Source organism: Nannobrachium achirus (genome assembly GCF_963921795.1).
Source record: "Nannobrachium achirus genome assembly, chromosome: 7".
NCBI classification, from domain to species: domain Eukaryota; kingdom Metazoa; phylum Chordata; class Actinopteri; order Myctophiformes; family Myctophidae; genus Nannobrachium; species Nannobrachium achirus.
In genome coordinates, this window is record NC_137816.1 from 20533850 (window position 1) to 20560270 (window position 26421).

General features: G+C 42.2%; 1 protein-coding gene across 2 annotated transcripts in view; it reads right to left on the reverse strand.

Annotated features, from left to right (window-relative positions):
* adgrg1 (adhesion G protein-coupled receptor G1) overlaps positions 1-26205 on the reverse strand; it is a 31362-nt gene extending 5157 nt beyond the window's left edge. For both annotated transcript variants that reach the window (XR_013962213.1, XM_080730684.1), the window contains exons 1-12: positions 25981-26205; positions 11967-12042; positions 11486-11754; positions 10914-11100; positions 9946-9994; positions 8968-9082; positions 8050-8172; positions 6834-6962; positions 6272-6314; positions 5435-5541; positions 4982-5097; positions 411-667 (exon numbers count right to left, since the gene is read on the reverse strand). Coding sequence is in view for 1 of the 2 variants with exons in the window: in XM_080730684.1 (XP_080586810.1) it covers positions 411-667; positions 4982-5097; positions 5435-5541; positions 6272-6314; positions 6834-6962; positions 8050-8172; positions 8968-9082; positions 9946-9994; positions 10914-11100; positions 11486-11754; positions 11967-12033 (1462 nt within the window). In the remaining variant the exon portion in view is untranslated. The remainder of the gene's footprint in view (positions 1-410; positions 668-4981; positions 5098-5434; positions 5542-6271; positions 6315-6833; positions 6963-8049; positions 8173-8967; positions 9083-9945; positions 9995-10913; positions 11101-11485; positions 11755-11966; positions 12043-25980) is intronic.
* Between the last annotated feature and the right edge of the window lie 216 nt (positions 26206-26421).

The window sequence follows — 26421 nt, forward strand, 5'->3', positions numbered from 1 at the left end:
CCGACCAGGTTGCAACCCAGTTGTAGGTCGCTAAATGATCTCGCCCTCTCTCTTCTCAAGACTACTACTTCTTTCCCATTGGTTGATACCTGGTCAAAATTCAACAACGTTGAACTCCACGCGTTGAACTTGACACATGTCAAGCTTCAACCACTTGCACCCCAGCAACCATATTCTGGGGGGAACATTAGCCAAAAATAACCAATCTACAAGCTCACAACACGTCACAATTTCTATTTTTGGCAAAAGAGATTTTGTGTAGACGGTGAAAACAAGGTCAGAGTACAGAGCCATCAGTTCCAGTGTATGATGGAGGACGATGTCATGATACATTATTGTGAGTGTCATTGCGCTAAACTATAATAACGATCATCGTCCCATCCCCTATACTGGTGACGGAAAACACTCACCGAAGCCAATCAGGTTCCAGATGTAGGGCTTGGGGGAGGGGCTGAAGAGCACGTAGACCATCCAGAAGGTGTGGAAGACCTCCACCCCCATCCAGGTGAAGGAGCTGAGTAGGGCATAGTGGAGGGCCGCACCCACCCACACACACAACGCCTCTCCACCCACGTTGGCCAGGGTCCCGGTCAGGAAGAACAGCAAGTAGAGGAGGAACAGGGACACCGCTAGACCTTGGTGTACATGGATACTCTCCTTATGTCTCCTGAGAGAGACAAACAGGAGAGAAGTGCGCAAGAAAAGAGGTTACAAAGCCAGGGATTACTACATTATCTTAGACTTATACAGATATGTATAGGAATAATAAAAGATAATAATTAAGACAACTTTGGGGGGTTTATGATGAGTTGCCCATCTGGGGCAGGGGTAACTCATCATATTAACAGGTAGGGTAAGTGAAATTTGTAGGTTAAAACAAAATGTTTTTTGTTAAAAGGTGTTGAGTTACAGCTCTTTAATAAACAGAAAATAAATGATCAGGTATGATAATAATAAAGTCTACACCTCTTTGTGGTTTGTCACAATTGCATATACAGTGAAATGTGGTTTCTACATTTAACCATCCTCTGTAACAGGAGCAGTGGGCTCAGAGAGCAGTTAGGGGTCAAGTGTCTTGCTCAGAGACACCTCCACACATTGGTCTGGAATGTCTGGCCTGGAATCGAACCTGTGACCTTCAGTTTCCTATGGACACCCGAAAGGTGGGTTAACCTGCTTGCCCTAACAGGGCAAGCAGACTATAGTACTTTTTATTTATCTTGAATGGGAAAATGCAAAAATCTAACTTTTCCCAAATATGGAGATGACTGACATCATAGATAAGATGTCTGACGTCATAGACCCAAGCCCCCAGAACCCTGGGGGCGCCCTGAAACCAAATGGACATGGTGGCCGTTTTGAGGTACTGCAGTTGGGGCCACTAACCACATGAACGCGCATAGGCTTCTTTGTATTGACGCGCGTTCATACCGGAAGAGCTCGTTCATGAATTTGAGCCCCAGCGCGTCCATGAACACAAACTATGACGAAAAATGCGTCACAGTGGCCCCACTACGTCACGGTTTTACTACGCGGAAGGAGGGGTGAAAACGCCTCATGCGCTGGGTGAGCAACTCAGTGCAAGCGGACGGGCGGGGATATCTGGTGTCCTCTCTATTCTTATTATATATAATATACTAGAAGCTGGGCCGCCCTTCGGGCGGCCCAGCGTCTAGTCGGCGACCTGGCCAACTCGGGAACGATGTAAATAGGGAATGAATCCCCCGCCCTTTAATGCAAACCCCATTATACCTGTTGTCATAGAACCCGTTTTGACCATCTGTTTGCCTGTGTCCATTTATGCCCATATATGGAGATATCTGTATCTGTCTGTCTGTCGGCGTCCATTTTATGTCCATATATGGAGATCACTGCAGATATAGTTCTGGGTCCATTTTATGCCCATATGCCCATATATGGAGATATCTGTCTATTTGTGTCCATTTTATGCCCATATATGGAGATCTCTGTATCTGTCCGTCTGTGTCCCTTTATGCCCGTATATGGAGATATCTGTTTATCTGCGTCCATTTTATGCCCATATATGAGATCTCTGTCGCTTTTAGTTTGTTTCTTCTTTAAGCAGAATACACAGCCTGCTTAAATCTGCATCATTCAAGTCATCCTCCCAGTCCCACGCTTTGTCGCTTGTCTTATGTTTGTTTTTGTCTCTTTTATTTTCTTTTTTGGAGCGGACCCCATGAATGCCCCATCCTTTAATGCAAACCCCAATATACCTGTTGTCATAGGACCCGTTTTGACCATCTGTTAGCCTTTGTCCCCACCCTTTAATGCAAACCCCAATATACCTGTTGTCATAGGACCCGTTTTGACCATCTGTTTGCCTTTGTCCCCTTATGCCCATATATGGAGATCTCTGCACACACAGTACCGGTTGCGGAAAACTCTGATGTCAGACATCAGCTCCGCATTCGGGGATTCATTTTATGCCTATATCTGGAGAGTTTTCGGATCCGGCACGAAAGGTTTGGAATCTCCGTATGCGGAGATGACTGACATCGGGCTGTTCCGGAGCAAGCGCTGACTCATTGTGACATCACTTCATAAAAGGCTCTGACATCACATACGCTAGATGAGTCAACAAAAAATCTCTCTGAATGGGCATAAACTAAAGTCTTTCTTCCTCTCACTTCGAGGTGAGCAAAGTTCAGGGTGCTCTTCAGAGCGGTTGGGTTCAGGGGAATTAGCGGGCTGTGCCTTTAAGAGAACCAGGTGAATAATGTGGATAAGCCCGGGCAGTTCCCTCTCACGCTAAACTTAACCCTGACTACTAATTGAAGCCGAGGCCGAATTGGGCCAATCGCACGAAAGAGCCCTGACAGCACATGATTGGTTCTACAGACTCCAAATTTCGCACGCAGATAGCTCAGATCTTTGCCTACGTTCTTAGCTAGGCCTCGACCCGACCCGATATGCGGAGGGCGGCCCAGCGTCTAGTCGGCGACCTGGCCAACTCGGGAACGATGTAAATAGGGAATGAATGCCCCGCCCTTTAATGCAAACCCCATTATACCTGTTGTCATAGGACCCGTTTTGACCATCTGTTTGCCTGTGTCCATTTATGCCCATATATGGAGATATCTGTATCTATCTGTCGGCGTCCATTTTATGTCCATATATGGAGATCACTGCAGATATAGTTCTGGGTCCATTTTATGCCCATATATGCCCATATATGGAGATATCTGTCTATTTGCGTCCATTTTATGCCCATATATGGAGATCTCTGTATCTGTCTGTCTGTGTCCCTTTATGCCCGTATATGGAGATCTTTGTGATTCTGCGTACATTTTATGCCCATATATGCCATATATGGAGATATCTGTTTATCTGCGTCCATTTTATGCCCATATATGAGATCTCTGTTGCTTTTTGTTTGTTTCTTCTTTAAGCAGAATACGCAGCCTGCTTAAATCTGCATCATTCAAGTCATCCTCCCAGTCCCACGCTTTGTTGCTTGTCTTATGTTTGTCTTTGTTTCTTTTATTTTCTTTTTCTTTTTTGGAGCAGACCCCATGAATGCCCCACCCTTTAATGCAAACCCCAATATACCTGTTGTCATAGGTCCCGTTTTGACCATCTGTTTGCCTTTGTCCCCTTATGCCCATATATGGAGATCTCTGCACACACAGTACCGGTTGCTGAAAACTCTGATGTCAGACGCACGTGCCAGTGGGAAGAACGGTTCTCGAGATACGCGGATTACATACATACATACACATTCACAGCGATTTTTTGTTGACTCATGTGGCGTACGTGATGTCAGAGCCTTTTATGAAGTGATGTCACAATGAGTCAGCGCTTGCGCCGATTTCCTCCGGAACAGCCTGATGTCAACAATCAGCTCCGCATAAGGAGATTCCGAACGTTTCGTGCCGGTTTCGGAAAACCGCGAGTCGGGTCGGGTCGAGGCCCGGCACTGCACTCCGCGCGATGGCGGGGAACGCGCGTGCCGAATCTGAAGCCGGTGGGACGAACGGTTCTCGAGATACGCGGATTACAAACAAACAAACAGACAGACAGACAGAGATTTGTCGCATTTATAGATAGATATATATAACTCTATGCATAGACCACATAAGACTGACACAGTATGTCCATATATGGGCATTCCAAGATATGGGCTTAATATTGATGACATCAGGGATCTCCATATATGGGCATAAAAGGGACAAGGACGGAATGGTTAGCACCGCTCAAATAGGGACAAGGACTGACAGATACAGAGATATCCAAATATGGGCATGAAAGGGACAAATGGTAAGAAGGAATCACTTCCTAATTTAATTAACTTGTTACTTGCGCCAGCAGAGCGTGCGAGTACTGCAATCGGCTGGGTATGTACAGTATGTCAGTGTCCTTCTTTGTTTAAGCCGGTAGCCCAATTTCCAGCATTTCTGGCACAGGGACCAGCATTTCTGGCAAAGTCATCATTAACAGCCAATGAGGGACCAGCATTTCTGGTGATGCCAGTGGTGATCGCACCTCATGGCGTGCTCTGCTGGCGTACAAGTAGGCCATACATGGCCTTCTTGTGCACAAGAGGCAAGTTGGCACCTCGACAGAGTGCAGTTCTAGTTGATCCTGTATCCAGTGTGAGTTCTCTATCCTAATTGGATAACATTGGTATCCGAACCTGAAAATGTATTTTCTGTTTACTAAAGAGCTGGAGAGACTCCTGTTACTGAACAAACACTCTAGTCTATTGCAAGGAGTACTATCACAATATAGAGCTATTGAACACTTAGTTTAACAAACAAAAAATATCACTTACACTACCTTTAACCATAATAACCTTGAGGTTTTAACCTGAGTATCAGTTATCGACATTTCCGCATCATTATCATTTAATCTAGATATGCATCATGGTGTCTATTTACAATCCGTAGAAGACAGATGTAAAATGGAGATTTTGTAATGCAAGTATGACAATCATTGTGCTATTTATTCATATTATTACCTCTTTCTGTTGAGGAAGATAATGAGAGCAACACAGCTGATCGTGGAGGCAGCACAGCCCAGGGATGTAATGACAGTTAGAGCCAGCAGGTGGGGCACTGGCTTGTTCTCCAGTTGCTGAGATGGAACATAAAACAGAGTATGTCTGTGTAAATGGATATTAAAGCATGCATCAGTGTTAGTGGTAGTCTTATTATAAGCTTAGTATAATTTTTACCTTGTTTCTAAAGTATAGTTGCTTATTTGGGCTTGCTTCAGTTATAACCCTATAATAATCTATATACATAGGCTATTTAAAAAGCTTGTAGATCCCAAATGAAAATGTTTGCGAACCACTGGTTTAAACAACATCAGCAAGCAAGCCCGGATAAGCAACTTTGAGTGACTTTACACAACAGAAAGACAAGGCCAAAGCCACTTCTAGTAAGCAGACAGTTTGCAACACTGGTCTCACCACCAGTATAGTGAAGTAGGTCAGGTGGTTACAGTGACACTCTGTGTCTTCTTGTCCTTTCTGGAATGTCCAACATCCATCATTTTTCCACCTCACAGTTGATGGGTCTGCACACAGAAGTATGGTTAGGATTTAAAGGGTGTACTATATATACCGGTACATCAGCACACAAGTACACAAGAAGTAAAGCACTGATCTTTCCTTTGGTAACACAACAGAAAATGTACTGTATCAACTCAATGTATTGCAACTTTGATGAATTGAGTACAAAGGACCCAAATGGAAACAAGCCATAGGCGTTTTACTGTACTTTCCTGTGCTTGTCTTTGCAAACTGTTAATAAGTTATTCAATCAATCAATCAAACAATTGCTATTCAGTTGTAACAATTGCTAGTGGGGAAGTGTATTTGTGAATTATGATTAATGTACTATGTGTGTGTGTGTGTGTGTGTGTGTGTGTGTGTGTGTGTGTGTGTGTGTGTGTGTGTGTGTGTACCATATGACTAAACTGCCTCAATAACAAATAAAAACAATTGCCTCAACAATGAGAAATAAAAAAGTAAAAACGAAATCTGAAAAACATAAACAACAGAGATAATATCCAAGTCTGTGTTCACACTATATAGGCCTACATTTCTTTTTACCCCCCAAAGCAACTTAAAAAACACCCACTTCCTCAGGCCTGTGCTGGATCCTGACCCCAATGCAAACTTTGCACATTTAACTTTCCGTTCATTACACAATAAAAAAACACTTGACAGTGACTAAAATAAAGTCACTTGAACGGTTCTTTAAGAATCGATATTTATCCATGCAATCACATCTAATCATCTGACCTGTTCTGGTGTCCCATGAAACACATGTCCTCGAGTGGGTTTTCTGAAAAAGAGAAGAGAGAGAGGTGGGGGTGTTATCGCCCATTAAAAAACTGCCTCAAAGGTAGGTGTGTGTGTGTGTGTGTGTGTGTGTGTGTGTGTGTGTGTGTGTGTGTGTGTGTGTGTGCGTGTGTGTGTGTGTGTGTGCGTGTGCGTGTGTGCGTGCGCGTGCGTGCATGCGTGTGCGCGCGCGAGTGTAGAATGCTTAAAGGAGTAGTTCACCCCCAAAATGACATTTTTCTATTGATTACTCATGCCATGGAGACTTGAGTTCAATAATAGTTTTAGTTTTTTGTCGCATTCTTAAGACAATAATTTGATTACAATAAATTTACCCTCAATGATTCCGGAATCAATGGAGGCTTTTTTTGTCTTAGGAATGCAACAAATTAAAAAAATATATTATTGAACTCAAGTCTCCAGGGCATGAGTAATCAATAGAAAAAAAGTCCTTTTGGGGGTGAACTACTCCTTTAATGCATATACAGTACTGTATAATGCATGCAACGTGCAAACTGCTTACAGGTATTACAGTGTGATGGAAGCGGATCTTGATTGGTTCAGGCAGATTGGTGATGACCTCATTCTCCACACTGATTCCTACAACATCAGCCCAGATTGTTTCGTCGTTGACATCCGCTGGTGGAGAGTTCTAGGAGCACACACACACACGCACGCACGCACGCACGCACGCACGCACGCACGCACGCACGCACGCACACACACACACACACACACACACACACACACAGTTCAGATGTCAGTTCATATATTAGATACAGCATATTACATAATTAGATGTATTCGTTTTTGCTGAGATCTGTGTTCATTTTGACAAAAAAAAATAGTTTTAGTCATAGTCTTTTGAATAAAATAAAATTTAGTTTTAGTCACATATTAGTCATCTGACATGTTTTAGTTTTAGTCTAAATTTTGTCAACTAAATATACCCACACGCACCCAAGCATGTTCTACTGGATGTCTTCTCCAGTAGTACCTTTTTCAATTTTCGTCTAGTTTTTATTTGGTGACAAAAAGTGTCAATATACTTAGTTTTAATCCTCATAGCTTAGTTTTTATTTAGTTGTCCTCAGTGAAAAAAGGTAGTCGGGGGAAGATTTTTCGTCATAGATTTCGTCAACAAAAATAACACTGGTTCATGCTGTATGGCTTGGAAACGGTTGCACTGACAAAAAGATAAGATTCATTCCAAAATGTTATTATAAACGGCCCGCCAGCATCGTCAAACATTTTCTCAGAGTATAATTTGTCACGATTCCTTGTTCCGTGTTGTCTCATACTGAAAGAGTCAAAGAAAGGGTTTTTTATTGTAGCCTATTTTTTTACTTGAACGTCTGTTTATATTTGATTTGGTAATACAAAATAAGGCCGTGTTATTTGTATTTTGTTCAGAGCACACTGACTCCTGACAAAGACCATTGATATTAAATATTGAAGATGATAGATAAAAAAATAAAACACTGCAGAGGCAGGGTACATTGGGAGAAAGATGCTGAAGATGAAACTTTAATATGAAACTTTAAGGCAAGAGGATAAGAGGAAGGCCAAAGGGGAGGTTTATGAATGCGGCGAGAGGACATGCAGGTTGCTGGAGGGGCCGTGGAATACGCAGAAAACAGAAGCAGATGGAAACAGATGATCCACTGAGGTGACCCACGAAAGTAGAACAAGATCAAGTTTTGTTCAGATGTCCGTTGATAAAGGAGAACTCATCTTACCTGGAACAAAGAAGTGTCTTTCACCACCGTAATGACCACCTTGTCTGTCTTATTACCAGCAGACTTCAATGAGCGGGGCAGGTAGACGAATGGAGCGGAGTCTAGAGGTAATCCTCTAAGGGCCTGTTGAAGAAGTGCAAGAGCTTAATGTGTGTGTTTCAAGTTGTATTGGCCAAATGCTCAACAACACAGCCAGTAGCATTCATTGCTGGTTGTGAAAGGCTTGGTACTGCAAAGCTTTCCACAACCATGGTAAAGTAAAAGACAAGATCAAATATTAAATAAGTCAGAGATGCAAGTAAAAAGGGGTCAAAGGTAGGTCGGACCTATGCTCGTATGATTGCAGGTTTGGTGTGTTTGCACTAAGTCTGTTTGCACTCAAATGTAAGTGTTTGCACTAGTCTGTTCTTGTCTCAGTCACCTTATTGTTACAATGAACCTTAAGAAAGGCCTTATCGTTCATCTGTATGACAAATAAAACCACCTTGTACTTTGTACCTTGTTTGCACTTTGCAGTATTATGGGTAAAGAGGCTCGCTTAACAGTAATAAATGAGTTACAGATAGACAGAAAAAAGAAATTGTGTAGTGCAGTGGTTCTCAACCTGTGGACTGGGGCCCATTGGTGGGCCATGAAGATATTGCAAGATTTTAATGATAAAATAATGATATTGAAAAATATAATATAAATATATTCATGTTATTCTTTTCTTTAAAATACAAAAAGATTAGTTAATTATGATACTGCTAAATAGGAACTTAAATTACACTATGTTAGTTCCATTGACCCAAGCCAGAACAATGGAAATAATAATAAAAACATATACATCATAATCATAATCATATACATTTTGTGATCATCTATGTTGAGGTGTTTGCATTGACAAAGAGAGACCAACAGAGTGTGAGCATCTTTTACATTCATAGTGACATTGAGTCCTTGGAAGTTGTCATTCATTTGTAGCACAGAGCTCAGGGCACAGGGAAGCTCCACATTTCCTACAGCCTGCGACCTCATCACAGTCTCCTCAATCCTGTGTTAGACAAAGACACAAGCACAGATTTCATTGAACTTGGGGAAAGTTTTACTCAAAACTTCTGAGAACGTGTGAAATCTCCCCCATGAATGACTTACATTTGCAAATGAAAATATTTTGCCAAACGTTTGCAACACATTTTGCATTCATTCAAATATTAATTGACACATCTGCAAATCTTTTGTGGCGTTCCAAATGTAAAATGTGTGTGGGTGGCGCAGGAGTAAAGTTTGTGTCCATCAGTGTGCAGGACACATTTTGCATTTATTCAAATATTAATTGACACATCTGCAAATCTTTTGTGGCGTTCCAAATGTAAAATGTGTGTGGGTGGCGCAGGAGTAAAGTTTGTGTCCATCAGTGTGCAGGATGGGGTGTGAATCCTCCACAGCACACCCTGGGGCGGCATAGCTCAGGGGTAGAGAAACCGTTATTAGAGCACGAAGGGTCCCGAAGGGTTCCCAGTTTGAATCCGGGCTCCCCCTGTCGAAGAGTCCTTGAGCAAGACTCTGAACCCCTAATTGCTCCCGGTGAGCAGGTTGGTACCTTGCATAGTTCCCTCTGCCACCGGTGTATGAATGTGTGCGTGAATGGGTGAATGTAATGCACAATCTATGTAAAGCGCCTTGGATAAAAGCGCTATATAAATGCACCATTTACCATTTACCCTGCTCAATACAACTAGCTTGTACACTAGTGTTTTTGTTACTTAGCATTTTTTTCCCCTCTGTCCATAATGGGTTGAATCACCACCCATTCACACTGCTGGACACAATTTCCTGTTCTGCTTTTCAGTCACATTAGATGACATGAAATTCAGTTAACACTGTTGTTAGAGGGAGGGAGAGAAGGAAGCTTACATGTTGACTTTTTGTGATCCCTGGCTGGCTTCAGTACAAAACTCGTGTTCTGTAAGGAAATTAAGCACATATTAATGTTGCATTAATCACTTCTAGATGTGGAAAATAATGTCCTGCACAGGTTAGGCTGGCTAAATGCAGAGGGCAAATTTCACGTTTGTGCAAATGTAAAGTGACAAAAAGAGGCAGTACACACCGAAAGCTTTTATTTTGTGCAATTAATTTAAATTAATTTAAACTGCTGTTTGTGTTAGTAGTACATACACACTGGGCGCGATTCTAACGAACAAGGTGATCAATAGTCAGGGGATACAATCTGGGAATAAATTCTTTACCAAGACATTTCCTGACCAATGTGTTTGTAAAGTTGTCTAGTAACACATCTAACGAAGACTGAAATTCTGTTTCCCTAGGGGAATTCTTGACAACTGATGAAAGTTGGGGTCTCATTTAAATTGTTAATGCACTCCCCCCTAATTTTGTTCAATTGTCTGTTTTAATGTTATCTGCTCCCTTTGTCTGCTGAATATTGCTTGTATGGACTTATACTGTTGTTCCACAAACTGTTGGAGATATACTGTTTTTCCACTTTCCACAAGTATTATGTCTTATAATTCCTAATATATATGAGTTAAGTAAAAAATTCTAATTCAACAAAATGAGGGTGGAGTGCATTAAGAATTTAACAGATTAAAAACGTCTAGTTTGTGGTTTACAGTCTGGTAAATCAAAAAAATATCTATATTCAAAATTTTAAAATATGGACTTGTTGGGGACAGGTATTTGTACAGGTATTGTACATTTGCACATATAGTATGTGAAATGCGTCTACTGCATTTACCCATCCCAACTATTAGGAGCAGTTAAATGTCTTGCTCAAGAACACTCATTCTCTCATCTACCCACCCATCCATCCATCCATCCATCCATCCATCCATCCATCCATCCATCCATCCATCCATCCTTACTACAGTCGATGGCATCTCCATAGAAGGTGTAGCTGTCAAGTGTTTTGCTGCTGACTACGTCATCTCTGATGGTTGCGTTGACGATGCCGTGGGCTGCGATGGCTCCGCTGCCTTTCTGGGACAGGTCTGTACAGCAGTTACCCTGCAAGCCTGCAGGAAAACATAGCGTGTGGTTCTTTCCCCAAACCTGTGGCACACAAAAAATCACAGACAAGACTCTCACACAGGGCCCGGAACAAGAAAGATTGATATCAAGTTGCTTGATTCAGTATTTTAATTTGATCAGACACGCCCCCTTCCTATAGAAATCCATCGCGACTTCAAACTCTTTAACCAACTCTTCAGAACATTTGAACCATTATTATAGATGAATTGAAAACACCTGCCAGTTGCATGGCAAATCATTGGTATGGTTTGGGCTTAAAGGACACTCCACAACAAATACACACGCACGCACGCACGCACGCACGCACGCACACACACACACACACACACACACACACACACACACACCCTTTATTTTTAAGTTATAGAGATTTGGTAATACATCTCCAGATTCAGAATGCTCTTACCTCCACCAGTAACATGTCCAGTAGGGGTTCCCAGTACAGACAGAAGTGACTCTGTCGCCCTGACCCGGGTCCAGGCTGGCCCAGGGGAATCTCCCCGGATCGTTTACACTGGGCCGCAATCCGGCCCTCCACAGAGAGCGATCTCTCATTGGCTGAGACCAAGATCACGTCACAGCCTGGCGAAAGGTCAAAGGTCAGCTTCAGGGGGTTCTTGTTGCCATGACGCCACGTGCCACAAAGAACGAAATCCCGGTCGTTTTCGCCAGATACTGCAAGAGATGGAAAGAAACAACAACAATAGACTGAATATAGGAGAGAGGAACAATTATGTCCAAAATGCATAATTAATCCAGGTCCCAGGTACTCAGGGTGGATTTAAGTGAAAGGTGTTCATTTCATTTGGGCTAGAGACATCCACAACCTGAAGAAGGCACAAGCCAACACACGCTGGCTCCGAAATCACACACGCACACAAACACACCTGAGGAGAAGGCAACCAACAGAAGGAGTAGCATCCATGCAGCATCTGGCATCAGTCGGTGTTTCATTATTCTGGTCTGAAAAATGACAGGGAGGGAAGTGGTGTCAATCATTTCAATCTGGACAAACTGGAACAAAATTACTTTAGTAGATCAGCTAATTTGGGCTAAAGTTAAACCCAGAATTGTGGAGCAAGTGGTTTTAAGTATCTTTTCATCATCTTATTCATTATATAGCGTTAATTGAAACTATTTTGGGCACAATAATCATGACATGAAACATTATCTGTAGCTCATTTTATAGTCATCCTCATTTATTGTATCTCATTCTATAGAACAGTGATTCACAAACGTTTTAGCTCAAGACCCAAAAGAGAAATTAGACTTTCCTAAGATCTACAATCTCACAAAGTGTTGCTTCACGCCACGTTGTGAGCCGTGTAGATCGTTTTTCTTTCTTTTTATTCTTTTTTTTTCATTCATTCATGAAAATGTTTCCTTTTTTGGGAATGTTTTTTGAAAATGTTTTGAAATAAATAATAATTAAAAACTAAATGTAGGTAACCAAAAACTAAGGGACCCATAGAAATGTGTCTGCGACCCACAAATGTGTCCCGACCCTACTGTTCCTGCAATATTGTGTGTTCTTCATTCTACAGACATCCTATTGTCCTGACCCGCAGCACTCTCTGTACCTCAGCACTGATCACAGAGGTCACATTAGGCCGGTAATTGTCAGTTTTAGTTCTTTTTTTATGACAAAAGCCGGAAAATATAAAACCCTCCGGACATCCTGGCCGGTAAAAAATAGAAATCTCACAGCAATTTATTATTATCAATGACATGAGACATTACAAACCCTCTGCTACGCAAGTACTGCCTTTGTCTGTCATATCTGTCTCGCTGTCTGTCTGTCTCTCTCTGTATAGCTGTGTCGATTGCCAAAATGAATTGATCTGCTAGCTAACCTTCACGGGGTCCACCCTATGTTCCCCAGGTTTTGTGTCCCAAGTTCTATGTTCCCCACTTACCCCCCAAAAAGGTTCTATGTTCCCCAGGTTCTATGTTCCCCACCCACCCTCTCCACAAAAAGGTTCTATATTCCCCTCTCAACCAAAAACAGGATCTACTGTATGTTCCCCACAAAAAAAGGTATGTGCCCCACTCAAATGCAGGAAATGGTGGGACATCTTGCCCAGGTGCCCAGATGTCTCCACCACTAAGTGCCCACTCGTCTATGTGCACACTCGTCCAACTGCCCACATGTCCCTATTGCCCAGATGTCCAGGTGCCCCACCTCGTCCAGATGCCCAGACATAACAAAAGTGGTGTCCAGAGATGTCCCTAGTGCCCCCTGTCCCACTAGTATTCATAATCTCCCCCCATTATTGTGGTGTTTTGAGTTGTTATTAATAATATAAAGGAATGTTTCCTGCATTTTTGGATAAGTGGGGAACATATAAACTATTGTAAGTTGAGCGGGGGGAACATAGAACCTTTTTTGTGGGGGTATAGTGGGGAACATAGAACCTGGGGGAACATAGGACCTTTTTTGGATAAGCGGGGAACATAGAACCTTTTTTTGGGGGTAAATGGGGAACATAGAACTTGGGGAACATAGAACCTGGGGAACATAGGTACGGTCCCACGGTCACAAGGCTTTATATCAGTAATTCTTTGCGACAGCATTTCAGTCACTCCTTGCAACTCCTTGCAACAAAACCGTCGCATGCAACTACCGTACGTGCAACCATTATAGCAGTGGCAAGGGGTTGCATTGGTGTGACATGACCTTAAAACTGTTTTGTTGCAAGGAGTTGCATAGCAAATCATTGGATATGGTTTGGGGTTAAAGGACGTTCCACAACAAATGCAACTACCTTGCAACTGCCATTGGGGATAATGGTTGCAAGTATGTGCACGTACCGGTAGTTGCATTCTGAATCATTGGAGTGAGAGGTTTGGGCTTTACACATACACACACGCACGCACGCACGCACGTCACGCACACACACACACGCACGCACACACACACACACACACACACACACACTTAGAAGCATCACGCAGAGATTCAATTAAAAAGTCGATATAATCAGTGGCAGACTATGATAATGATAGTTTGTAAATAGTTTTGTAAATATTTTTGATGTTACTTAGAGATACGTTATACCTAATTTGTGTGGTGCAACAGCTGAAATTTTAGTCATGCGTAAGTCTTGACTTAGAAGCCATTTACGCTATAACAAGGCTATGTTCAAACTTAGTGTGAGGTGGTAGTGCAACTGGCCACAGGTCCACAGCTGTCATCCAACATAAATGTTGTAACTGTAACTGTAGGCTATTGATGGTCATGACATTGAGATGCAGATATCTGGTCAACTGTATGTAGCTAATAATTGTGGACATAATGCCTAATGCCTCCACAGTTTAAAACCCTGACACTGCCTCTGGTACTATCAGTACATCAATGAATACAAATGAGTTCAGGCCAAATATACACACACTGGTTTGTCTGCGCTGTTATCAATGGAAACAGTCTTCCCTTTTAACTGACACACGCAGTACCCCCCCCCCCCCCCCCCCCCCCCCCCCCCCCCACACACACACACACACACACACACACACACACACACCCCACACACACATACGACTATCCATACATTTAGATTTACATCCACAGAAAGCCTCAATATGCTGACATTAATAATTGAATACCTAATATTGATACACAATACTACTTGTGGAATAGAATCAAACTGAACATTAACACATAACATGAACATTAAAGTTGTCATGCCCAACACTGTTATTTGGCAAAAATCACTTGCTCTAAACACGGTGTCTGTTTTGATATCAGAAATAGGCCACAAAAACCCAGTTTCAGTTTCTACCCCTCATGGCCATTCCAGACATACAGCCAGACAGACATATACACCACAAAGATTGAAGCAATGCGTATGTTGGGGAAACAGATTGAGATTTGCTCATAATGACATGAAACCAGCAAGAACCTGGTGAACCACACATGCACACAAACAACCATGCACGTACACCCATGCTATAACAAAAATATAATCTTTCTTTGCACACACACTATCGAGAAGGAAGTAGGCCTCGACCTTTACCTTAACGAGCATATTAGAGACATACAGATATATGCATTCAACATTTTATTTTCAGCTGAAGAAACACTTACAACTTTATTTTGCAGTTTTATATTACAAGGCATATAAAGTCAAACACTTTATTGCCAAGTATGAGGTAACAGGACTTTCCTTGGGCACACACCACAGTGACACCCAACGGAAAACAAGAATAAATCAAGGCAGGGCAGGCTCAGGAATGTGGACATAAAGGACTCAGCGTGGCCGGCCATTGTAGAACAAATATTCAAACAGCACATCGCCCACATGCACCCTAGTGCCCCTATTTTGGGCATGTCATAACAGGCAAACATTCCACAAAAATAGCCAATCTGCAAGCTCACTGTGCATTACACAGTGATGCGTTGTGAGTTTGTAGATCAGCTATGTTTGGCAATGAGACACCAGTCAATGAAGTATAAAGTAAGGAGCCTGTAAAGGTATATTTTCAGACTTCAACTTTCAGCACGATGGAAAAAAATATTCATAATCACAAATAAGTTTGTACTAAAACAATTACATTGAGGCGTTCTGGGGGTTTAGCTGTCTGAGGAGAGATCGTTATTGTTCTGTTATGGTGTTATTTCCGTCGCTGTCAGGTGGAAACCGTTTAAGTCCAAAGAAAGAAAGTATTCACATATCCATTTCTTTCACATGCAGGTGCGTTGGACAGTGACAAATGAAGCAATCATGAACAAATATTCATGAACTAAAGTCCTGCACTCTGCTCTAGCTTAAGTTAGCAGACTCAGTTGACATGACCCTCTGGACCTTCATCAAGAGTGCCTTGAAAATCCTACATTGGCTAACGGGAGGACAGCCTACATCCGGCAGACCACATCATCACGCTGTCACTATGACCATAAATATAAGAAGTGGTCATGGCATCACGCGCAAACAAATCAGTCGGTTCCATATGTACACAAAAAGGGGGCATGCCCATATACAGTATGGGCATGGGACAAGGACTGACAGATACAGATATTGCCATATATGGGCATATTGGTCAGATTGGCAATGCAACACAATGCATTACATCGCGACGTGTTGTGATCTTATAGATCGGATATTTTCACTACTTTTTTGTGTGACATTCTTGTATGATGAAGTAGGGCATACATTTACGTGAAATTGTAAAAAGTACAAATATGGAGAACTGTTATGAGAATGCCATCGGGGGACTTGTTCCCCCGATGGCGTGTTCATTTGATTATTAGCATTTGTTTATGGTGATGCAAGCATTTATTTGATGTGAGTGTGATTTAGAAAACTTTTTTTAGCCTCCTCCGGAAATCTACATTTCATTTGCTTAGTTTCATTTCCGCTTCTTTCTGTCTGTAAGTTGGAGTTTTGTTTTGAGTTTTATGTAAGTTGGAGTTTTCCGTGAGAGAGATTTCTTTTGTGTGTCCAATTATTAATTATTTCTTGGCTTGTGTATAGGGCTGGCATGATTAATCGAGATAGATTTTAGGCTTTGTAAACTAAAAATGCACAGGGCGTGATAAATTGCTTATTTATAAATAAATATCCTATTCTATGCTATTTCCGCTATTATTGGAACATTTTTCAAAATGTATGAACATTCTTCAACATAGTAATTGTGATTATCTCAAATAATTGCAATTAGGCGATTATGTAATAATTGGCCTAGGTTTGAGTTGATATTTCCAGATAACATTGAATTGAATACATCCTGTACACACACAGTAACACAGACACAAAATACAGAAGCAGAAGTTCTTTTTTCTCTAGGTCTATGTGGTAAAATGCCCATAAATTGATGTAGCCACTGTCAGACAGTTATTTCTTAAATCATTGGATATGGTTGGGTTAACCACCTGACAACGTTGTTTTATTCACCAGCCACCACGTTAATTCCACACAATGTTTGTGTGTCATTGCCTGATATAGGACACATTTGTTGACTGGAGACAGATATCAAACAGCAACACAAACAGTGTGTGTGTGTGTGTGTGTGCTGTGTGTGTGTGTGTGTGTGTGTGTGTGTGTGTGTGTGTGTGTGTGTGTGTGTGTGTGTGTGTGTGTGTGTGTGTGTGTGTGTGTGTGAGTGATGGAGTGATGGAAACAACAACAATATGTTGGTGCCAACATGACTTGGCAGACTTGTGGTTTTCAGATCTTCCTTTGTTTGTCATTATGAGAATAACTCTAGTCTAGAGAGGGTGCCCTCTAGGGTGTTGTGACGCAAGTCCAGGAAGTGCCTCAGAATACTTTGATAACATTTGGAATTTATCACTGTCACTTCAATTGAACCACTTATACTTAGTAAACAGACTTGAGTTGCACTGTACTTGGTGCAATCTTTTTCAGCCTTACTGTACACCAAGTCTCTTCACCAAAAATAGCAGATCTACAAGCTCACAATGCATCATGTTGTGAGCTTGTAGATCTGCAATTTTTGGTGAATGTTCCCCTCAGAGTGGGGATGCTGGGGTGTAAGTGGTTATTTGGGTACCCATGTTTTGTTTTTTTCCCCGGCTCAAAAGTAGTATGACAGACAGTAGATGGTAGAAGCAAGATGTGGGTGATAGTGGTAGAGCGTGTGTAGCAGTGAGGCAGGCTGAGACCTGTCTTACCATAGAGCTGTAGTTGGTTAGTCATTCCAATGAGACAGAAAGCATGCACAGTGCACGCACACGCACACGCACACGCACACACACACACACACACACACACACTATACAGACATAACAGACAGACAGACAGACAGACAGACAGACAGACAGACAGACAGACAGACAGACAGACAGGTTTAACCATTTAACCCTCTATTCTGACCTGAGTTGCAACAGAACATGGACCGCTTTTATAGACACAAAATATCTATAGCCTACCAATGTAAAAGCTCACAACGCATCTTATTATGATGCATTGTGAGAATGTGAGCTTGTAGATCAGCTATTTTTGGCGAATGTTGCCCCCAGAATAGGCATGCTGGGGTTTCAACAGTTCACCAATGATACACAGTGAGTAGACTGACTGAATGGTAATATCTTATAATGAACATTAGTGAGGACCAAATATGCAACGAAAGGATTGAAAATGGGTGTGAAGTGCTCTTTTAAGAGCAATTAATCTCAAGCCCAGGCATGTGTGCACTTAGGAGCCAAGCGACAGCAGCTGCCTGATTGCTTTCATAGGAGAAATTCCTCTTTTTCATGCTTAAATAATTCCTCTCATTTATAGGCTACAAACAGCTCATGGCTGAACCACGCTTTGACGACAGTATTGGAAAATAAGTAGGCTACAACAGCTTCCATAATGCTCGCCAGCAGAAGGAAGCCGCCGGAGGCCTTCCTCAGCACTATCTGAGTATCTCATGTGGGTGTGAAAGTGTGGTTTTAAGTACATGTCTAACACGTCTGTCTCATGCACGTCACACTCAAAAAGTGGGATCTTGCTATGGTAGTGTCTGTTACTAGTAGTGTTGCCTGATTTTGAGAGAAAAACAAGCTAACGGGTCTACGAAAACGAGCCCAAAAGAAGGGACTAGTCTGCATGATCACACACACACAAAGGGGGTTACCAAAATAATGACTTTAATATAGCATTATAATCAGTTTAACCACTATAATCCAATATATATATTTGCATCTCTACAAGCTCACAACGTTATAGATAGAAGAAATTATAGATGATATAGAAAAATAAACTTAAAATAAAGGTAGAACAGCAGGTATGACTGTATGTCTTTCGCAGCTGTGTCACATGACATGAAGAAGCAAAAGGTATAAAAACGGGTCTACATTTTCCAAATATCACTTTCAGCTGAGAACAGTTGTTTTACCTTGATTGATTGAAGTGCAGTGGTACAGTTATACAATAATTCTAGGAGGATAAAAGAAAAAGCCCTGGAGGATTGAATCTATGTATTCAATTCATTAAGATATTGGCGATAAAGACTAGGAGCAATAGAAGTATATCTACAGAAAAACTGTTGGGGTGGCAAGCTAGAAGACTTGTCTAGGTCCAGTTGAAAATTGCAGATACAGTAGGTGCGGTTTTGAAGGAGGGTAGGGAGTCTCACTTTTTGATGGCTAGTAGGGCATTCCACAGTGGCATAACAGTAGAATGAATTCATCCCCATATCGGTTGCCGAATCTGGGGGGAACGAGATCAGTGAAGCTCCCTCTGGTGTTGTCCCTGTGGGCGTTTCTCACTCTAGTGAAGTAGTTAGACAGGTACATGGGCACTGGTCCCTTGAGTATATTGGAAACCAGGCCCATTGCAAGTTGCAGTGCTCTTTCCTCTACCTTGAGCCATCGGGGTGTAGTGGTGGGCAAAACCGTTCATTTCAGTGAACAAATAATTTCGTTCACAGTAATTATCCATTCAAATGATTCGTTCATGTTCTTAGCACAATCGTCCTGTGAAAAACAATATCGCGGGAGCGTTTTTTTTGCTACGTTGCGTGTACAGCCTGCCCTCCTATCCTGTGTGCCGAGGGATATTAGGGGGAGGGGAGGGGGGTATGAACGAAAGCGTAACATTTTAAGGAAATTAACAAATCGTTCATTATTCATTCTTGTGATTCGTTATCATAAACGACTCATCACTACAGTAGTTAGGTGAGTCCTAGGTGTCAGGTCTAGTAGTAGTCTGATTGTTTTGAGAGGCCTGTAGTTTTTGTGCCTTTAAAGGAGTAGTTCACCCCCAAAATGCATTTTTCTCTATTGATTACTCACCCCATGGAGGCTTGAGTTCAATGATAGTTTTTTGTCGCATTCCTAAGACAATAATTTGATTGCAATACATGTACCCCCATTGATTCCGGATGGGGACCCAAATTAATGTGGGTCCCGGAATCAATTGGGCTAAATGAACTCTAATCAAATTATTGTCTTAGGAATGCGACAAAATGCATTTTGGGGGTGAACTACTCCTTTAAGTTCCTAGAGTACCATGAGGTGCATAGTAAAATGAATGCGTACTCCTCATATCAGTAGATTCCTACTGACCAACGAGGATATCCTGCTCAAAAATCCTATTCTTTGGTTGACTTTCTTGATTACTTGTGTTGCCATTTTTTTCACCGGAAAGGATTTTTTTTTATCTCCAATACAACCCAGATAGGTAATCTCTTCTTTCCTTGTGATAACATTGTCACCCACTCTGATCGTAAAGTCTGGCCTAACTGGGGTTCTTTTGTTCTTTTGTTTGTTGACATCTAAAAAAAGGTCAGTGTACATACTGATCTGTGCCCTGGAACCCAGGAATGAAACAGTCCTTCTGTAAAAAGCATTCATGTATTATCAAGCACACGCACGCACGCACGCACGCACGCACGCACGCACGCACGCACGCACGCACGCACGCACACACACACACACACACACACACACACACACAGTAATACAGCATTACTGACAAGGAAGACAAAGGAGAGAGGACAGACATGTGCTTCTGGCAGGTTACTGATCAACCAGCAGAGTTTTAAATTGATGGAGCCAGATATGAAAATCCTGATAGATTCAGACAGCAGCTTAACTACAACAACTAACCCTCATGCATAAGTGAAACATGATTAGCTAAATGTTCTTTTTATCATTGAACACGATGATTCAATATGAGTAAATAAGCACATGATTTAAGCGTCAAAATGTGCATTAGTTGTAGAACACGTTTGGGTGTGCAGAATTTCTAGCTAGTTACTATAATAACAGGCAGTCAGCTGACCAAGTAAGACCTTTCAATTAATTAGTTAATACAAAATATTAAAAATCAAGATGAGAATAACAGATCAATCTGCTCACAACAAGTCTGCTCAGTGCTCACAACAAGCGTTGGGAGCTTGCAGATCAGCTATTTTCAAATAGCCTATGTACTATATAAGGGTTAAAGTGGTTATACTGATTGTGATGCTATATTCACTAGAGGGGTCCCTGGACCCCAATTTGAGAACCACTGGCTCAGACCATTTCTCTTGTTTTGACTCCATTATTCATAATGAGGAAATAACCGTCCCTGATGACTCGCTGAGCCTCGACCTTTGTAACCTACCAAGGTCATCCCCTGACAATTCAACCCATTAAATATGCAACTGTCTTTTCATTTCATTGATTTATTTGTTCCCTGGGGAAATATAGGCTACACCGCACTCCACCTGCTACTGCTGCATTCTTATCTAAGACTCATCTCATCTCGCTTTCATCCTGGGTTTGTTTTATCTTCATGTGAAACCTCATTCAAAGAGCGTGAACCCTGTGTGTGTCTGTGGGCCTATAGTGTGCATAGTGCATGGGTGTGTTAATGTGTCTGTCTTTAAACCGCCCCTGCTCTGACCTTTGACCTGTCTGTCACTTCAGCTCCAGCGCCTGACATCAGAGTCCAGCTTTTGTTCCCTGAATCACCCTGCACCCCTATCTGAACGCCCCAAACCACTGTTTCCTCATTTAAAGGGGAACTAGGCAAGTCTGTGTGTATACAAACACATTCCCCCTTCCCCCTCCCCTCTATGACAGGCATCATCTTTGATGCCTTCATTGATAAGAGAGATCACTAACGAGCACTTGACACTTTTATGGCCCAATCAATTACCTCAGTGCACAACCCCTTTGAAGTTTGAAGGGAGCAATTAAGGGCTCTGGCCAGCTCCCCCTGACAAAAACGTCCCTCCAAGGGATGAATGTCAACATAAACAGTGGAACAGAATCAGAATACAGCCAGGAGGATGTGTCTTTCTGCAAGGAAACACCCCAGAACAATAATATAGTGTCTGATAAAGGGGAATGACGACTAAAAATGTATACTGTACATATATTAAAAAAGTCTCAAAGTTACCTAGTTTCCCTTTAAGCTCAGTTTGGCTACACTTGTACAATTACAATTAAGGCATTTAGCAGACGCTCTAATCCAGAGCAAGGTAATCAGTAATCACATAGATCAAATGCAGTGAGACAGCATAGTGCCTCAGCAAACTAGGACCAGTAAGACTCCCTAATCGGGAGATAAGCGACCGTAGGTCTCGCTAGAAGAGGGCCATGTGAGAAATGAGGGGTGGGGTCTCCGCGTTGCCTTGGCGGACGAATAGGTACCGGCCCCGGCTCTCCCGGACGCTCCTAGGCCGAGTTAGGGCATTTTATGTGAGCTGCAGTGGAGGGGGTCCTCCACTGGGGGCGCCACCACTTTTGCATCCGTTCTGGAGTAGCAGGAGTGGGTGGTCCCCGGGAATTCCCCGTGAGCAGCCCCGTGGGGGTGGTCATTTGGTCATTTTTGCACATTTGGTATTTTTTTTACACCTGGGGGTCCCCCAGGGACCTGGGGGTCCCTGGAACTCCGGGGGTCCTTGGAGGTTGTAGTTTGGCAGGTAAGGAGTGTGTGTGCAAAATCTGGCATGGATCGGGGCAACGGTTGCGGAGATATGAGCAGGGCAAAAGTGTGACGTCTGACGTGTGACGGACGGACGGACTGACTGACTGACTGACTGACGCACGGACACCTGGTGGAGCTTTCTGTAGTAAGTGCGACCTACGGTCGCAATCACAGGTAAACCCAGAACCTAGCATCAGTCTACTGTGCAACCAATGAAAGTATGTGGTGGCGTGATTACAATATGTTTAACAGACACTCTTGTCCAGAATGACTTATAAGCAAGTTAAACGCATACATCAAATGTAGAGACAGTGTAATGCCTCAGTAAACTATATTCACAGGTAAACCAAGCATCCGTTTAAATGATATACTCTAAATAACATTCTGTGCATTAAAACGATAGGATACCGGGTAAACAATGTAGGCCTACCTAGCATGTCTAAATAAAATGGCATATGCATTTCATTCTTAACATCGTGGTCAAGAAAAACAAGCCACTTGTTAAAATGTAACTTTTTCGACCATAACATGTAAAGATTTGCCATCTGTTCTTTTCACATTCTCAAGCTTAATTTATACTCTATGCACATTCTTGCACATCTACAAGCTCACAATGTGTCATGTTGACTAAATATAAATCAGGCTTTAGTTAAGAATAATTATTCTAAATGGGATCAAAATCATTGAAAGGTTCTGATGTCATTCAGACTGTTACATTCTTTAGCTCATTCTTTAGCTCACTGCCTAGAAACCAGCCATTCACTGATTCATTCATTCAGTTTCTTTATTGTCTTGCTTTATCTTTCTTTCTTTCCTCTCTGTCTTGTCACATTATTTTGACTGCCGCAATTGATCAGAAGTGTTTGTGTGACAGTGTGTGAGTCAGTCGCCTGGGTGATGATGGGGCGATAAGCAAAGCTGTTTACTGGAAACCAACAAAGAGAGGCAGTCAGTGAGGAGGGGGGTTTACCACATAGCACGTACTCATGCATGCACAAGTGACAGGACCAGACACATGTGGGTATAAGAAGAACTTTAGAAGAAGCTACAACGTTTTGGCCATGAGTAGTTGATAGTACGAGAATATGATGATGTTGTGGGAATGGCAACAGCGTGACCGTTTGTCACTACTGTATCTCTCACGCTCTCTACTCCCTGACTCATAGTCAACCTCTGAAACTGCACGGCAACACAGAGCTCTCTCTCTCACACACACACAAGGAGAATTGAAAGAAAGGAAATTCTCTGGCAGCATTGATGCCTTGGAGCCATGCAGGGACAATAGAATGGGTTTGGGGAGGGAGGGGGAGAGAGAGAGAGAGAGAGAGAGAGAGAGAGAGAGAGAGAGAGAGAGAGAGAGAGAGAGAGAGAGACAGACAGACATGCAGGGACAATAGAAAGGGTGTGGGAGAGAGGTAGTGAGGGAGAGAAAGAGTGAAAGGGTGAATGGAAGCAGAACTAAAAGCGTTTTTGAAGGAACAGAACATGAGACAGCAGACAGTGTTGTGATGCTGAGATCACATTTTTTCCCCCCACACATCAGCTTTTCATGACTACCGGTACACCCACCATGAGGATACGTAGGCTTTCATATACTGTAGCCGTGAGACACGCACACTGAGCGCACACACAGTGATGACAGACGACTACTTTAATAAAATGGTCAAGTTCAGGGGATCTGCAGTACATGTGACCTGTGACACTCATTGTAGATATGTGTTTAAGTGTCTGCATTGCAACCATTGGCAATGACAATAAAGAAACCTGTGCAATTTTTTAAAGCCTAGAAACCAAACAGAAACATTGTTTTTCTTTTCCAATGTAAAATGTAAAAACACAATTAAATCGCTAATCGCAATTAGGCTGTATTTGTATGACAATTAACTGTCAAGTAACATCGTGACAACCGTGACAACCCTAAGCATATGGCAGATGTTGTGTCAGTAAAGCTGACAGGCTGCTACACCACACCACACACTGTTTCAGATGCTACCACTTGGCAAGTGGCTTGGCAGCCAGAAGGCCACTGGCACTGACTGGCAGTAGGGTGCAAAGTATAGCTCCTTCCCAAAGTCAAGACACTCAGGTTTTTGGGCAGAACAGAAGAACAATAATAGTCTTTGGAGATGCTAAAAATCGCTGTCTGCCTTGTAGGCCTACACACACGCAAGCACGCGCGCGCACACGCACACACACACACACACACACACACACACACACACACACACACACACACACACACACACACACACACACACACACACACAGAGAGAGAGAGAGAGACAGACAGACAGACAGACAGACAGACAGACGGACAGACAGACCCACCCTCATACATTTGTGTTGTTGAACTCTTTCCAAAATAAAAGACCCACAAGCTCACAGTGTGTTGTGAGCTTGTAGATCGGCTATTTTAAAATACCAAATGCATATAAGGGTTAAAGTTGGTGAAGCAGATTTTATGCAATACAAGTATACACCATTTAGCCAAAAAAATATGACACAATGAAAGGCATCAAGGAGACAATGGTGAACAAATAGCTCTGTCCACCATACCCATTTACCTGGCGCACAATAGCCTACAGTGCATCCAAAATAACACCTTGCTTGACTCAGTCTGCTGTCAAATGTCACACATAAACCATACCTGCTAACATTAGACTGTGAAAACTAGGAAGATCTTCTTCTGGTGTGGAGCCTGACTTGTATTCATGCACTTAAAGTATTCACTGACTTTATTGTACTATTCACTGACTTATAGTAGGCTATTGACTTGTGTTTTACTGACCCTGGCTGGCTGCACATCAGTGGGATGTGTAACTGAACTGTAATACCTAGTGAGCATGCATCACTTTTGCCATAGACTCTGGCCAGTGGTGAAAAGTAATATGTACTTAAGTACTGTACTTAAATACAGTTTTGAGGTATTTCATATTGTACTTTACTTGAGTATTTCCAATACTTGTACTCCACTACATCTCAGAGGCAAATATTGTACTTTTACTCCACTACAATTATTTAAAACATTTAGTTACTAGTTACTTTGTAGATTTTATATTAACCACTTCAGCCCTATAAGAATTTCGGGACATTCTGCATAATTATTAATGAGTAGACTAGACTACTTTAGGTTGGTTTACGTTTGGTAGGCCTACTTTAATACATTTTGATGCCAATAATGCAGTCTCCTGCTAAATTCAGGAGTGATAGTGCTTGCTTGGAAATTCTGCAGCCTGCAGGTGCGGTGTCAAATAGCCATTTGAACATAACAGAAAGAGAGCAACCAAAACAGTCAGAAGTGACCAAATAGTGACCCAATATGTTTGGCTTTGTAACTTTGTTTCTTTCAATAAAATATATTAGGCTACCTAATTTTATAATTGGACTTTACCCTACCTATAAAAAACGATATAAATTGAATATTATCCTACCGTCCTGTGTTGTTTTTATTTAACTCCATATATCGCACATAATTTAGCCTAAACCTTTGCATTGACAGTGACTGGTCTCAGTGGTCTGTGTCCATGTTTCCCCTTACCTTTGGAGATAGATCAAAGGTCCGTAGCCTACGTTCCGTCCCTTTTAGTTCCAAATGTTTCCAGTCACAACAACAAAGTAACGAGTTTAGTAACACGTGAATAATAATAAAAGGTATGCTGCTGTCAGATTCATACAGAACGAGCTTGTCCGTCAGCCCTGAAGCCAGTTAAATCCTTTTACTTTTCTCATGTCGCTTTAACACCTCCTAACGCACTGCACTGCACTCCACCACGCACCACCAACCAGCGGCTGTAATTCCCCCCTAGAGCGAGAGAAAAAAAAAGAACAGATATACAAGCTATCGATGGGTCGCGCTGGGACCCGTCGACAGCTTGGATATCTGTTTTTTTTGCGTCCGCACTAGCAGGAAGCAAGGTGTGAATCGTAAAGCGTAATTAATGTATATGCTCTGTATGCTCTCTCCGCACCACTCGCACCA